The 14,062-nt window shown below is 36.7% G+C and overlaps 1 protein-coding gene across 3 annotated transcripts in view; it reads left to right on the top strand.

Annotated features, from left to right (window-relative positions):
* The window catches only part of ITPRID2 (ITPR interacting domain containing 2), a 38,726-nt gene extending 24,940 nt beyond the window's left edge, over positions 1–13,786 (top strand). Inside the window, exons 12-18 of one of the 3 annotated variants that reach the window (XM_032406953.1) lie at positions 2,304–2,381; positions 2,461–2,588; positions 2,977–3,127; positions 4,195–4,260; positions 4,961–5,425; positions 12,057–12,174; positions 13,109–13,786. In XM_032406953.1, coding sequence (XP_032262844.1) covers positions 2,304–2,381; positions 2,461–2,588; positions 2,977–3,127; positions 4,195–4,260; positions 4,961–5,425; positions 12,057–12,161 — 993 coding nt within the window. In that variant the 3' untranslated portion in view covers positions 12,162–12,174; positions 13,109–13,786. The remainder of the gene's footprint in view (positions 1–2,303; positions 2,382–2,460; positions 2,589–2,976; positions 3,128–4,194; positions 4,261–4,960; positions 5,426–12,056; positions 12,175–13,108) is intronic. The other 2 variants (XM_032406972.1, XM_032406962.1) reach the window with 2 other exon arrangements.
* The last annotated feature ends 276 nt before the right edge of the window (positions 13,787–14,062 follow it).

Raw genomic sequence — 14,062 nt, 5'->3', positions numbered from 1 at the left:
TCTCCTGGTTCTGCTCATGCTCTCTGACTAAGCTTTCCCCTCCATCTCCTGACTCCTGGTGCTGGTCTCCTGGCACAGAACGAGTCTGCTTCCACTGGGTTCAGAGACTGGAACTACCCCAGAAAAGAAAAAAAATCAGGTAAAGTGTGAATTTGAATAAGGATAGTCTGTGTGTCTTGTCACTTTTAAAATTATTGCTCTCAGATACGTTAAGTGGGCTGGAAATAATTCCCCAAAAAAGCTTTGAAAATAACTAAATTGTCTTTAGGTTTGCATTTCACATTTCCTTCCTAAATCTCTCTCCAAGCTACTTGTGTTTAGATAGTGAGGAAATGAAAATGGCAGTGTAATGTAATGATCACAGTGTTCAGCTAGGAATCAGGAGGCTTAGAATGTATGTAACAGATCTCTTATGATGACATAATAGACAGGAAGCCACTAGGAAAGTAAAAATGAAAGTTGCAACTTCTTTTTTTTTTTTTTTAGAGAGGGAGGGAGGAGAGGGGCAGAGGGAGAAGGAGAGAGAGAATATTAGGCAGGCTCCACACACAGCACAGAGCCTGATGTGGGGCTCGATCTCAAGACCCTGAGATCACAAACTGAGCCGAAATCAAGAGTCACACTCTTAACTGACTGAGCCACCTAGGCTCCCCAAAAGTTGCAGCCTTTTTTTTTTTTTTAAGATTTTATTTCTTTGAGAGAGAAAGAGCATGAGTGGGGGTGAGGGGCAGAGGGAGAGGGAGAAGCAGACTCCCCGTTGAGCAGGGAGCCAGATGCTGAGCTCCATCCCAGGACCCTGGGATCACGACATGAGCTGAAGGCAGACACTTAACTGACTGAGCCACCCAGGCGCCCCAAGTTGCAACTTCTTAAGTTATGTAGTAAAGCATACCTTCTTTTAAATATTTATTTTTCAGAGAGAGAGAGAGAGAGAGAGAGATTGAGCATGGGGGGAGTGGCAGAAGGGCAGGGAGGAGAAGCGGGGAGGAAAGAATCTCAAGCAGACTCCGCACGGAGCACGGAGCATGGAGCCCAGTGTGGGACTCCATCTCAGGACCCTGACATCATGACTTAGGCCGAAACCAAGAGCCTGACACTTAACGGACTGAGCCACACAGGCGCCCCAAGTATACCTTCTTTTAAATATAGATTTTATTCTTATGACAACTGTCTCCTAATGATTTCTGGTCTAACCAAAATGTGGGTATTTCTTCTTCCTCCCTATAAATCGTAGTTAGTTTTATCTGTGAGGGGGATATCCAACCTTTCAGCTGTCATTATGTGAAACACGGGGCTTCCAGGGCTCTGTCCTGCTACACCCTCATGGTGCACCTTTCCAGACCAGCTTGTTACTCTGCTCTGGGTGTGGTCATCTCTTCTTGGATGTCCCATCAGTAACTCAGCTAATTAATCTTCTCACCACTCCCCAACCCCGAGGAGACAGATGCTGTTCTTGACCTGGTCTCTGCCTGTCTCTCCAGTCTCAATCTTTGTGTGTGTGCACCAGCTGTGTTGGACTGCACGCAGGCCTCTAAGTAGGTGTGTGTTCCTAGGTGTCTGTTGTTACAAATGCCACTGTTTTTGTTTTTGAACCTGGAATGCCCTGCCCTTGCCTTTCTTTGCCTGACCAAGTGCTGTTTATTGTTAAGGCTCAGCTCAGGTGTCACCAGTGCTGGGATCATTTATTCACCTAATCTAGATTTTTGTTTGTTTCATCATAGCACTCCCCTCCTCCACCCCAACATTGTAAGTTTTTTCTCACTTCTCTCTTTTTTTTTTCTTACACCATGAGAACACTTGAAGGCTAGGAATGCCTTTTGTCTTCCTTTTGCCTTTTTTCTTCACTGTCTAAAATAGTGACATATAGTGGATGCTTAAATGTCTATGAATAAGTATGATAACCGCTTGCTACTCTCTCCAGCCAACTCAGTAATTTCCTGTAATCTCAGAATTTGCTATCACTTCTATATTTTTGAGTTTTGTTTTTGTTTTCTACTTTCTCAAGGCAAGAGGGAAGTTCTGTAAGGCATAGATTGAAATGATACATGTTCCATATAGGCTGACTTATACCTGAAACAGATAGGGGTAATCTAGGTGGCACTGGGGACTGATTTGGTTCCTGCTTACAAAATGAAGTGGGATTTTTTTGGTTGTTGTTGGTTATTTTTTGTTCTGTTTTGTTTTGGTTTTTGCCTCATAGAGAAAACTATATAGGTCCCAAATTCCACCTTTTTAACACCTTAGATAATTTGGAAATAACCACTTTAACATTGATTTGTAATCATACTTTCACTTTTTTAAAGTACCCTATGACGAGAGGACCTGATCTTGCTGCTGCTGTGTATAGTACTCAGAAATCATCTGTTCTACCTCTATATGAAGTAAGTTCTTACTTAGATCTTTGTGTTACAAAGTAATTTATGTGATTTAGAAGTATAATTTTGTCATACTGTATTTTAGAATACTTTTCAGGAACTCCAGGTAATGAGGCGGAGCCTGAATTTATTTAGAACGCAAATGATGGATTTAGAGCTGGCAATGCTGCGCCAGCAAACCATGGTTTATCATCATATGACTGAGGAGGAAAGGTAAAAGTTCATTTTGTCTTAATGTAACTCAGAATATTTTTCATTCCAAAAAAGCGTTGTCACCTTTTTGGTTTTATGTCTAGTGCTGTGTACCTTTTATTTTGTGAATCACTGTAAATAAACTTAGGCATAGTGTTTTACTAATTAAACTGTTTTCACTGTGTTAAGGAAGACGGCGGTTGTAATCTGTTTTTTAGTCTGGAATATTTGGGAGAGAGGGTAGAGGAAGAAAGACCATTTGTCCTGCTGGTCACACCTGCGGCAGTTGCTGTCGTGCTAATTTTTAGAACTGGCCATCTCAGTACCTTCTAACGGCTTGTGAGAGAGTGGTGAATGTGAAATCTCCAAACCGCTGTTTTCAACCTTGTGCCTATCATCACACCGATAGGTATGAAGTCGATCAGCTTCAGAGTTTGAGAAATTCGGTCCGCATGGAACTTCAGGACCTGGAACTGCAGCTGGAGGAGCGCCTGCTGGCCCTGGAGGAGCAGTTCCGCGCCGTGCGCATGCCTTCTCCCTTCCGCTCCTCAGCCCTCATGGTATGGCGCCTTGGGGCTTGTCAGCAGTTTTCACTTAGGACTTATGTATCGTGTTCCACATCATTCAGAACCAGTGCCTTAATTTTAAAACATTTTAATGGTATTGAGGCAAGCAGAATGTTTAAGGAACCTTTCCCACAGATCAGTTGAATGTGCAAGTTGTGATTCTTTTCTTATTTAGTATATTTAGAAAAATACTGAAAAATCTTAATCATATTTTTTTAATAAAGAATAAGGAGCAATACAAAATTTTAGGAGTTTTAAAGGAAAAATGATAGTGGGTTAATATGTGACTAATTTAGATTTTAATCACTGCCTGTAACTAACTGCCAAGAACATAAATACATATTTCACTCAGTCTTTTTTCCCCTTCTTGCCTTTGAATAAATAACTATTCCTTTTAAATTTTTCCTTTATTTTGGATTCTTTGCCAGTCTTTATATTTTTTAAGGAATTAAATGAGATCTTTTTTAAAGGCAGAAAACATGCATACAGCCAAGAGAATAAAATACTTTGTTTTGTATCACTTTTCAAACTTCTAATGTTTCTTTGAGTGAAATTTAAACTTTAGCAGTTGATTATTTTTTGGTATTATCTTTGCAGTCATGAACTATAGTTTTGAAATGTTGAAATAGTGAACTTTTCTGTTACTTGAACCACATACTTGATTTTGTTAACAATAGATGACTCCGTACACACATATATGTGCACCCATATGGAGAAGAATCAGTAGAATAAGAATGTGTATTACACACATATATATATATATATGTGTAGCATAGAGTGAGACTATCACTTATCACTGGTGAATATCTTTTTCTGTAAAAGGTTTCAATCGTTATTTTGAGAAATGCGTGTTGGTGACAGCAGAGAATCAGAACATCTCCTGTGAACCTTTAGTCAGAATTAACACATTTTATAGGATCCCATGACAGTTGAGAATGACCTTTGTGACATAAAAGAATGTTTCAGGGCAATAAATAGCCAATTCATTTTATTGTGAAACACTTGCATTTTGAAGAAATAATTTATACATACATACATATATATTGTTCTTATTTTTTCAGGGAATGTGTGGCAGTAGAAGCGCTGATAACTTGTCATGCCCTTCTCCATTGAATGTAATGGAACCAGTAAGCCTCTCTCCTTTCAAATCACTGGGGAAGGGAATGATAATAACATTTCATAAACACACAATTTTCCCAGTGTAGATGAAATATTTTTGTTTTTAAATACAGAATTGGATGGTAACTAAATTGATTGGAAGTGAATTTGGCCCTTCTGAAAGTCTTTTGCCATCTTAGGCCACTAGAAAGCCAGTTAATTGCAGTGGTGATTTATCTTTATGGTGTAAAGGATGTAATGTATTATGAAAAGTATTTAATTTATGCTCCAGAGGAAATATGCTTTCACAGTCTGTTTCCAGGTCCTTTAGGTAGTTGGATTTGTAAGGTGACTACTATTTGAACAAGAGTCTGATTTTTACTATATTTTAAAGAAAGTGGTTAATTTGGGTGCCAAAGCATTATGATTAGCTATTTTGTTTTTCACTAGTTACTATTCCTTAACAAGTAATTTGGACACCCATACAGTAACAAGTAAAGTTTTGTCCAACCATATAGTCTAGTTATGTATTTTATGGCTTTGTCTTACCATGAATTTACATTTTCCTACGTTTTTGCAAATGAAATTGAGTAGTTACTAAATGAATGAATTAGAATCATGTCTTTACAAGCTAAGTGATTTTTGGCAGTAATCACAACTAGAATTTTAATCTTTTAACTACCAGTCTTAATTTCAAGAGAGAAGAATTGCAATTTTTCTGACTTCCAGGTCACTGAACTGATGCGGGAACAGTCCTATCTGAAGTCTGAATTGGGCATGGGACTTGGAGAAATGGGATTTGAAATTCCTCCTGGAGAAAGCTCAGAATCTGTGTTCTCCCAAGCAACATCAGAGTCATCTTCTGTATGTTCTGGTCCATCTCATGCTAATAGAAGAACTGGAGTACCTTCTGGTGACTCAGTGGGCAAACCCAAGACCCATCTGGTACCAAGCAAGAAAGTATTCCGAGCATCAGTGGCCCTAACACCCACTGCTCCTTCTAGAATGGGCTCTGTTCAGACACCTCCAGATGTGGAAAGTTCTGAGGAAGTTGGAGCAGCTGAAGAAGTCTTGGAGGCTGTGGGATCTAAATCTGAAGTGGAAGAAGGAAATGGAAAAATCCCATTAATGCCAACTGCTGGAGAAATGCATAAAAATGTGGAGCAAGATGAGTTGCAGCAAGTCATACGGGAGGTGAGTGAAATCTATGCTTAATTTATTTGGCAGTATGTGTTGGAGGAGGTTTTATTTGAACATTATTTATAAGATAATCCTTTGATTCACTGTATTCAGTAATTTTCAGAGAGCTTTTAAATTTTCAGAGAGCTTTCCCATTGAGCTAGCTCATGTCTATTAAGATATGTTTCTAATGGCATTTCTGCAAATTTTATACTCCAGTGTGAAATAATAAGTATAAAGAATTTGATCTGTTTGGCTTAGTGGGTAGTGGAGATATATAGAAGTTGTTCAAAGATAGAAATACAGAATGAAAAGAAGGTTTACCCTGGGTGATAGCAATGTGTAAACCGGAAACATTTAACCATAGTTCTAGGTTACCAAAAGGACTGCAAAAAATTAAGATTAGTAGTCAACAGGTCAAAAGTTAATTGAGAAAATTAGTAAAATAGCTGTTTTGGACACTAGGATCAGGCAGTAAGAAGGAATAATATATATATCATTTAAAAAGTGAGAGTACAGATCAAAATTTTTGATGACTTTTAATTTTTTCCTTTTCTTCCCAAATCACACTTTGTCTGGGTACAAAATGTAATAGAGTGCACAGGATAAAAATTACACATGTTGAATATTTTTTTTTTTCAATCTATTCTCTTAAGAGTAACTAAGGAAGAACCATAATTATCCATAGTTCTTTCTCACTGATACTAAAACCCATGATGAGAAAGGATCTTTCCATTGGTTAAAAATGGGGATATCCTATACATTTAAAAAAAAAAAAATCACTTCATAAGAGTCTTAATGAGTATGATGCTCTGTAAGAGATAAAAGAAAAATACATATAAGATGTGAAATCCTTACACTTAAAGACTAGTAGAGGGGCACTTGGGTGGCTCAGTCATTAAGCGTCTGCCTTTGGCTCAGGTCATGATCTTGGGGTCCTGGGATCGAGCCCCGCACTGGACCCCCTGCTCCGCGGGAAGCCTGCTTCTCCCTTTGCTCCTCCCCCTGCTTGTGTTCCCTCTCTCGCTGTGTCTCTCTCTGTCGAATAAATAAATAAAATCTTTAAAAAAAAGACTAGTAGAAAGGTGTAAATAAGACTAATTCAGGCAACAATCAAAAAATTACACAAAAAAACATGTAATATAATGTATTCAAGAATTTAGAAATAGAAAAGGTTAAAATAGGCCAGAGAAATTAGGGTCAGTGGCTCCCTATTTTTAATCTGCATATTTCCAGTAAATTCAGCAATATGAACCTAATGTATTTTTGAAATTAATTTATGAGTAACATAGAACAAATTTGTAGTGGTTATAGGTCAAGAATGGTGGCAGCAGACCAGAATCTTCTCTCAAATGGGCCATTGATCCTCTGGGTCCAGAGATTAGTTCATGTGTATGAGGAGCCATCATTCATAGCTGCATAATAGTAGCTTGAGAAGTACAGTAAAAATAAATACAGTTTTACTATGGTATGATATATATATACATTCCTAAAAATTGTGCTGTGCACATTGGTGCAGTAATAACCACAGAGCTTATGGGGAAAATAGGATTAGAAGCATAACCAAAAGTTTGTAAGTGACATATTTAAAAGAGGATAGAAACCTAACAAAAATAGCACAATTTTATACATGTTAAATGGTTAAGAAATACATAAATACTGCAATAAATATGGTACTTGATCTTGAAAAATACCTGAGATTTGCTTGTGGAACTGGACTTTGGAAGGGTTGCAGCTTGTGAGGTATTGCAAGGTAGCAGAGGAGAGTAAGATGGAATCCAGCAGAAAGTTTTAATACCAGATGTGAGTAGGTGTGGCTCATGACACAGTGAACTGAGATAACTGGTAGATATTTAATGTGTATGTATTTTGTGCACTGTGTTCCTAGGTTCAGCTGAACGCAGTTATCTGTATTCACCCAGTATTTCTTATAGGTGATACTGCACATAAGCAGACGTGAAAGTTATACTCAAGTTGTTTCCTAATATTTCAATCATGTTGAGACAAATTTACATTTTCAAAACCAGCATTATAGTAGAAGAGACTGCATGTTTATAATTTCTTTTCATGACTTGAATTACCAGCTTCAAGTTTAAAAGGTCTTAATTCTATACATTTATTTGTCCTACAAATGTAATTTCTGTAAGTCGATGGTATGTAGCGGGCTCCTGTATAGCAGGCTCTGTGCACGCATCTTGCTCGGTCAGGTGCAGATGATTATAATCCATTTTTATGTTTCATATCAAAGATTAATTGTTGCATGAAATTAAGTAATTATTTTTCTCCACACTATATTTATATATGAAGAAGTAAGTTTTATATGAAGAAGTAAGTTTTAAGGTACATTTTCTTCCCCTAGAAGTATGGTGTTCCCTTTAGCTTGCTTTAGTTGGAAAGTTTTCCTTGAAAACTTGACATAATTTTGCTTGTTTGGCATGAATATTCCCTTAATGCACACTTGAGTCCTCATTTTTAAAGTTGTTAATAGGTGGTCTGATTTGTGCTGTGTGTAATTTCCAAGGAGTAAAGCATTCCTAGACCAGAACATTTTTATTCTTTGGCTGATAGAACATAGCATATAGAAAAAAGATGGTTGTTTCTTGGTCCTAGAGAAGTATTTGATCATTTATATAGAACCTCCCATAAAACAAGAAAGATTTTATAATTTCAAAGACATTTAAACTGACATGCAAGGCAAATGTTTGAGGAATTTTTCAGAATTTGTAACTAAACCTGTTCATTAGAAACTCCCTAATTCGGGCGCCTGGGTGGCTCAGTTGGTTAAGCAACTGCCTTCGGCTCAGGTCATGATCCTGGAGTCCCGGGATCGAGTCCCGCATTGGGCTCCCTGCTCAGCAGGGAGTCTGCTTCTCCCTCTGACCCTCCCCCCTCTCATGTGCTCTCTTTCTCATTCTCTCTCTCTCAAATAAATAAATAAAATCTTTAAAAAAAAAAAAAAGAAAGAAACTCCCTAATTCAACATTTGGCATAGTTTGGAGGAAGTTGGGCTTAACATTTACCTTTTGCTGTTTACAGATAAGGACTTACCAAGCAGAGTATATAGGTGAAACAAAGTGTTAAGAGGAATTTTGATGTACTTAAGAAAATAAACTATTTTGAAGCACTTAAAAAAATACACATTATTAGATGAGTTAGTACAATGCCAATTATAATTTTAAAAAATAATGTGTTGATACTATCTTAGCTCAGTTATAAGGGTGTTCTGTTAAACTTAGTTTACAAAATATATAAAATTCAGGTTAGTCTTGATGCCATTCATTTCAAATCCATAATCTTTTTGCTTAAATACACATGGTACTGAATAGCTTATTAAAGCTATTATATCAGCTACCAAGAAAATTAAATTAGACCCTGCCTTTCCAGTAAATTCTGTGACCCTGACACCATTAACAAAGCCACTCCTCAAGACGGCAGGACTTAAGCTTGGGTTGAATGTTTTGCAGGTGAGGATTAAGCATGTTTGGCAGACACGTTCAGGGACGTTTTCTTAACTGCACGCATGGGTGCATGAACACAATGATGTCTGTCAGGTTTTTGTTTTCATCATTTCACCATATGTGAAGTTTTGAAAAAGTATGCTTTCATTATAATGTGTTAATACAGTAGAATTCTTTCGAAGGAGAACTCTGGAAGTCCTTTCAGACAAATGTTTAGTATACTCATTCAGTAACAAAGCTTTTGTCAGACTAAAGGTAACCCACTTTTGCACAGATTGTATATGTTGTAGTGGGGAAAAATTACACTCTTAGAATTTGCCCAGGTGGTCTGTGATGTATATAATCAGTGGCCTGAAACTGTTTACAGTTACTTAAAAAGATTACTTAATAGAATAAATGAGCAAGTGCCGTAGAAGCAAATCAACAGAATTAAACATCAAAGAATAAACATAGATTGCTTTTGTCTTTAGAGAGTTCTTTTTTGTTTAATGAATTTCCTAGGCTTGGTTCATGCCTTTCATAGTATCTTTATTACAGTCCATCTGACATGCTTTAAACCTGTATTTTGGTAAATACATAGCTTGTCTGTGATCTTACTACAATTTCTTTCAGTGATCGCTTGATCTAATGGCTGCCACAAAGTCACGACCCAGTAGATGCCTGTTAACCCACACTTCAGACTTGGAACAGAATAGAACTGCTTCTATTGCCAGTGAACATTCTTTTCTTAATCTCACTCAAGTCTGTGTTCAGCCTGTACCACTTTGTGGAAACTGTGCTCATAAGGGCAGTTTTCCCATCCATCCCAATAGTTTTCTCACTCCTAATCCTTCCATCCTCCCTGTAGCATGTGAGACTTGGGAGCTAATTTATTTGTCCATACGTTTATTCCTTCAACAAATTATTAAAGGCATTTTATTGTTTTCAGTGCTAGTCTGTCTATAATCCTTTGTTTTTCTACTTTCGTGTCAGATATTGTCTCTCTCTTCCTCTCATGCCTTTGTTCTGTATCGCTTCTCTCTCTCTCATCAGAGCAAGCATTCAGACATTTATCGAGCACTTTATGCCAGGATACATTGTTAAGTGAGACCCAGTTCTCTCCCTGAAGCAGCTCACAGCACAACACTCCCCATCTGACCTCACCCTTCCTAGTCCAGGCTCCTTCTCCCTGGTGGGAACCATCTGTTGGTGACACTCCTTCTTGCTCCCCTCTCTTCCGAGGTGTTCTTGCTGCAGTTTTCTCCTCACTGTGACCTGAAGTTGCCCTTATTTTCTTAAGGTCTGTCATTCTCTGAGAAGTTTTTACTTTTTCCTCTTGTAGCCCATACTGGTCTCTTATTCTCTGTTCTTACGTTTTAGTAAATTAATACATTATTTTTCCTCTTAATATTTTATGAAACAATATTCATTTTGTGCCCATCTAGATTATAACATCCTCCTTGGCCATGCTTCTTTTATGCTTTATTCCAGTAATATCCGTACCCTCAAAAAATGTTGGCACCCATTTTTGGTTTGTAGAGAATACTTTTTGGCTTCTGTTTTATTTTTTGAATGATAAAGAATGATGAGAGTTAATAAAATTGCCACATTGCATGGAATAACAGGACTGGGAAGACTATACTACTCATTGTCTTCTTGTAAATAACAGATTTGCAAAGGTTCTAATTCAACACATTGTATTTGTGCTTATAATACATTGTGGCTATGAGATTCTGGTTTTCATAATATTTGTATCCAACACATATTCATTTAAAAATAAATCTGAAGTACTATGAAAGTCAAAAACTTTTCCTGATGTTTAAAATTTAGAAATATTGGTAGAAGATAAAAGGAGAAGTCTGTATTTATTTAAATATATTCCAATATAGATAGTAGGTAGCTAAGGAGCATTTGTTTCTGTGAATACTTCTGTATGAATCTATGTATTATGTACCGGTTTTGCATGACAGATTACTACAGAGCCATTTTTGGAAAGACTTCAATTGAGATGTGTTCAGGATGTACTTAGGAACATTTTAGGAAATAGATCAGGCTGACAGGAAACTGTGGAAATGTAGAATTTTTAAAAGCTGCTTGAAAGTGTCTCAAGTTCTAATTTGGGAAGACATTATCAGTTTATTTCAGGAAATCCACATTTACAGCCTTCACAAAGAGCTATTTGGAGGTGATGCTGTATCATTAGAGAGAAAAAGGCATGGATAGGCATGTGCAGTGTCTGGGCATCTGGAAAAGAAAATCTTGATGGAATTATCATTGCCCCTAAGTCTGTTTGCCTCTTCCAACAATAAAGTAAGATTGCATATCTTTATCTGAAGCAAAATTTTCAGACAGGTGACAAGCCTTTACCATACAACTAAAGAAAAACTTATTTCTTTAGAGTTTGTGGTTGTTTAGAGGATATTTTTCATGTTTTAAAATAAATTATACTAAATTATTTTTTCTTTCCACTTAAAATGTGCGTGTTAGGTTCGAACAATATACAACTTCTTTAGATACTTTGTTTTCAGTTGGTATAAACAGGCAATATACCCATATACTAGTTTGCCACTAATGAGTTTTCTTAGCAATGAGAACACTAAGTACACTGTTGATGACCATACAAAAATAGACATTAATAAAAAACATGAAAGTGAATCTAACATTTAGTCAGTTCTTCTTGGTTACTTTGTGTCATGGAGCAAATGAAGTTTTTTAATCTATAAAATAACATGTTTGATGTTCTCAACTTAAGAATTGTGATGTTGGGGCGCCTGGGTGGCTCAGTCGGTTAAGCATCTGCCTTTGGCTCAGGTCATGATCCCAGGGTCCTGGGATCAAGCCTCACGTCGGGCTCTCAGCTTGGCAGGGAGCCTGCTTCTCCCTCTGCCTGCCGCTCCCCTTGCTTGTGCTCTCTCTCTCTCACTATCTCTCTTTCTGTAATAAATAAATAAAATCTTTAAAAAAAAAAAATTGTGATGTTATTTTATAATGGAATTATCTGAGTTACACCAGACCACACACTGACCTGGGTTTGAGGATAGATGGACATGATTCCTCACTACCTCTCTATATTTCATGAAGGTTTACAAGAGGGTTTCTCTATGGCTTAGCTGATTGTAGGAATTAAATGCTATTGTTGTTTTTCTGAAAACAGGAAAAGTAGATTATAGTCCTATTGTTAAATTCTTATTTTTCTTTTTCCATTCTAGATTAAAGAGTCTATTGTTGGTGAAATTAGACGGGAAATTGTAAGTGGACTTTTGGCAGCGGTATCTTCAAGTAAAGCATCTAATTCTAAGCAAGATAGTCATTAAATGGAATTTATAGGTAAATTTTACTTAGTTTTTAATGCTTTGTTTTCTTAGTACCCAAGACTGTTTCTCTGGCTAATTTTTAATTTTTATAATATATATAATAGGTTACCCTGCAGTGTGAAAAACTCATACAGCCCTATTGGAAGTGCAAGCAAGTCAAATTTCATAATACTCACCTCTAGGGGATTATCGATAGTGTGTTATTTTACTGAAATTTCATTATAGTAAATAAATACTGGAATTGAAGGAATCAGAACTTGCAAACCAAACATCATTTTTTTTTTTTTTTTTAAAGATTTTATTTATTTATTTGACAGAGAGAGAGACACAGCAAGAGAGGGAACACAAGCAGGGGGAGTGGGAGAGGGAGAAGCAGGCTTCCCGCAGAGCAGGGAGCCCGATGTGGGACTCGATCCCAGGACCCTGGGACCATGACCTGAGCCGAAGGCAGACGCTTAACGACTGAGCCACCCAGGCGCCCCCAAACATCATTTTGATACCATTGGACCAAGATTGAGAATTAATCACAAATTATTAGTATCTTTCTTAATTTTTTTGTCTTTTAAAGAAAAGTATCCCAGGGTGCCTAGGTAGCTCAGTCAGTTAAGTGTCTGCCTTTGGTTCAGGTCATGATCCCAGCGTCCTGGGATGAAGCCCCGCATCTGGCCCCCTGCTCAGCCGGGAGTCTGCTTCTCCTTCCCAGTGCTCTTGTGCTCTCACTTGCTCTCTCCCTCTCAAATAAATAAAATCTTTAAAAAAATAAAGTATTCTATAGGTCCATATGTAATCATATCATAATTTATAAAAAAGGATGTTATATATATACACACACACACATACATATGTGTATATACATATTTAGAGAAGATTCTCATCCTCCTTTTAAAGAACCTTTTAACACTAATATTTGGAAAATGTTTAATGCTCCCTTCTCTTTCTTTTTTAAGGTTGGCATGGATCCTATTGGCTGTGCGATGTTGGAGTTATCAATGATATACACTGGTGGAGGTGTTACTTGTGCTTCAGAAGATACTTGCTGCTGAGCTGGGCTACTGTATACAGTGTACAATGTTTATTTCTTCTACGCATATCTTTTTTAAAAACGTACATAGAAACTTAGGCACTTTGCTGACTTTATTTCTTTTCTAAACTACCAAAACTGTAGCCATTTGAAAAGCCTAATATTTATTTGTATGTCAATATTTTCCAATTGATTCCCTATATAGAATTAATTTTAAAACTTGAAAACTTCCAGACTTAACCAACTTATAAATAACATATTTCTTCAGACTAGCTTCTTAAAACACTGACCTCTATGAGGTATTTACTGTGCAATAACTGATTCATTTTTTGAGCTTGAAGCAACCAATGATTTTCCCTCCACTGCTATTAATTAGTGTCACTTCCAAGAAGAAAAATTGTTCTGTTGTAAAAATTGCTCTTAATTCTTGAGGAGGTTACTAATAGCAGTAGGATAGAATTGTATGAGGTTACCTACAACTACTTAATGTTCTTACACTGTAAGCATTGTTACTTTACCAAGACAAATGTAATTTTATTATAGCTTATGTAGTATTTTTCTTTTGGAAATAAGCCTTATGTTAAACACTATACTTTTTGCATTGTCCAGACTTCTTATAAGGAGATGTTTCTTCTTCTTTTAGACTAAACAGTAGAGTATTGCCAAAATAATGGGACCTCTGACTTGAATGGATAGAAATGAATAAGCTGGTTTTGTTTTTCAAAATGGAAGTAATTTAGATTTGTTCTCCTCATAATAGATGGTTTAAATTCAGTTTTAACCAGTGAAAACTTCTTGTCTTTAGGGGGGAAAAAAAAGAAGGTGGTTTCCTATTTGGTTTTGTATGTATTAAATAAATGTGTAAAGTAACAACCAAATT

The sequence above is a fragment of the Phoca vitulina genome, unplaced genomic scaffold (genome assembly GCF_004348235.1).
Source record: "Phoca vitulina isolate PV1807 unplaced genomic scaffold, GSC_HSeal_1.0 scaffold1, whole genome shotgun sequence".
Classification (NCBI taxonomy): Eukaryota; Metazoa; Chordata; class Mammalia; order Carnivora; family Phocidae; genus Phoca; species Phoca vitulina.
Note: the sequence above shows the minus strand (reverse complement) of the source record. Positions and strands in the feature narration are given on the sequence as shown.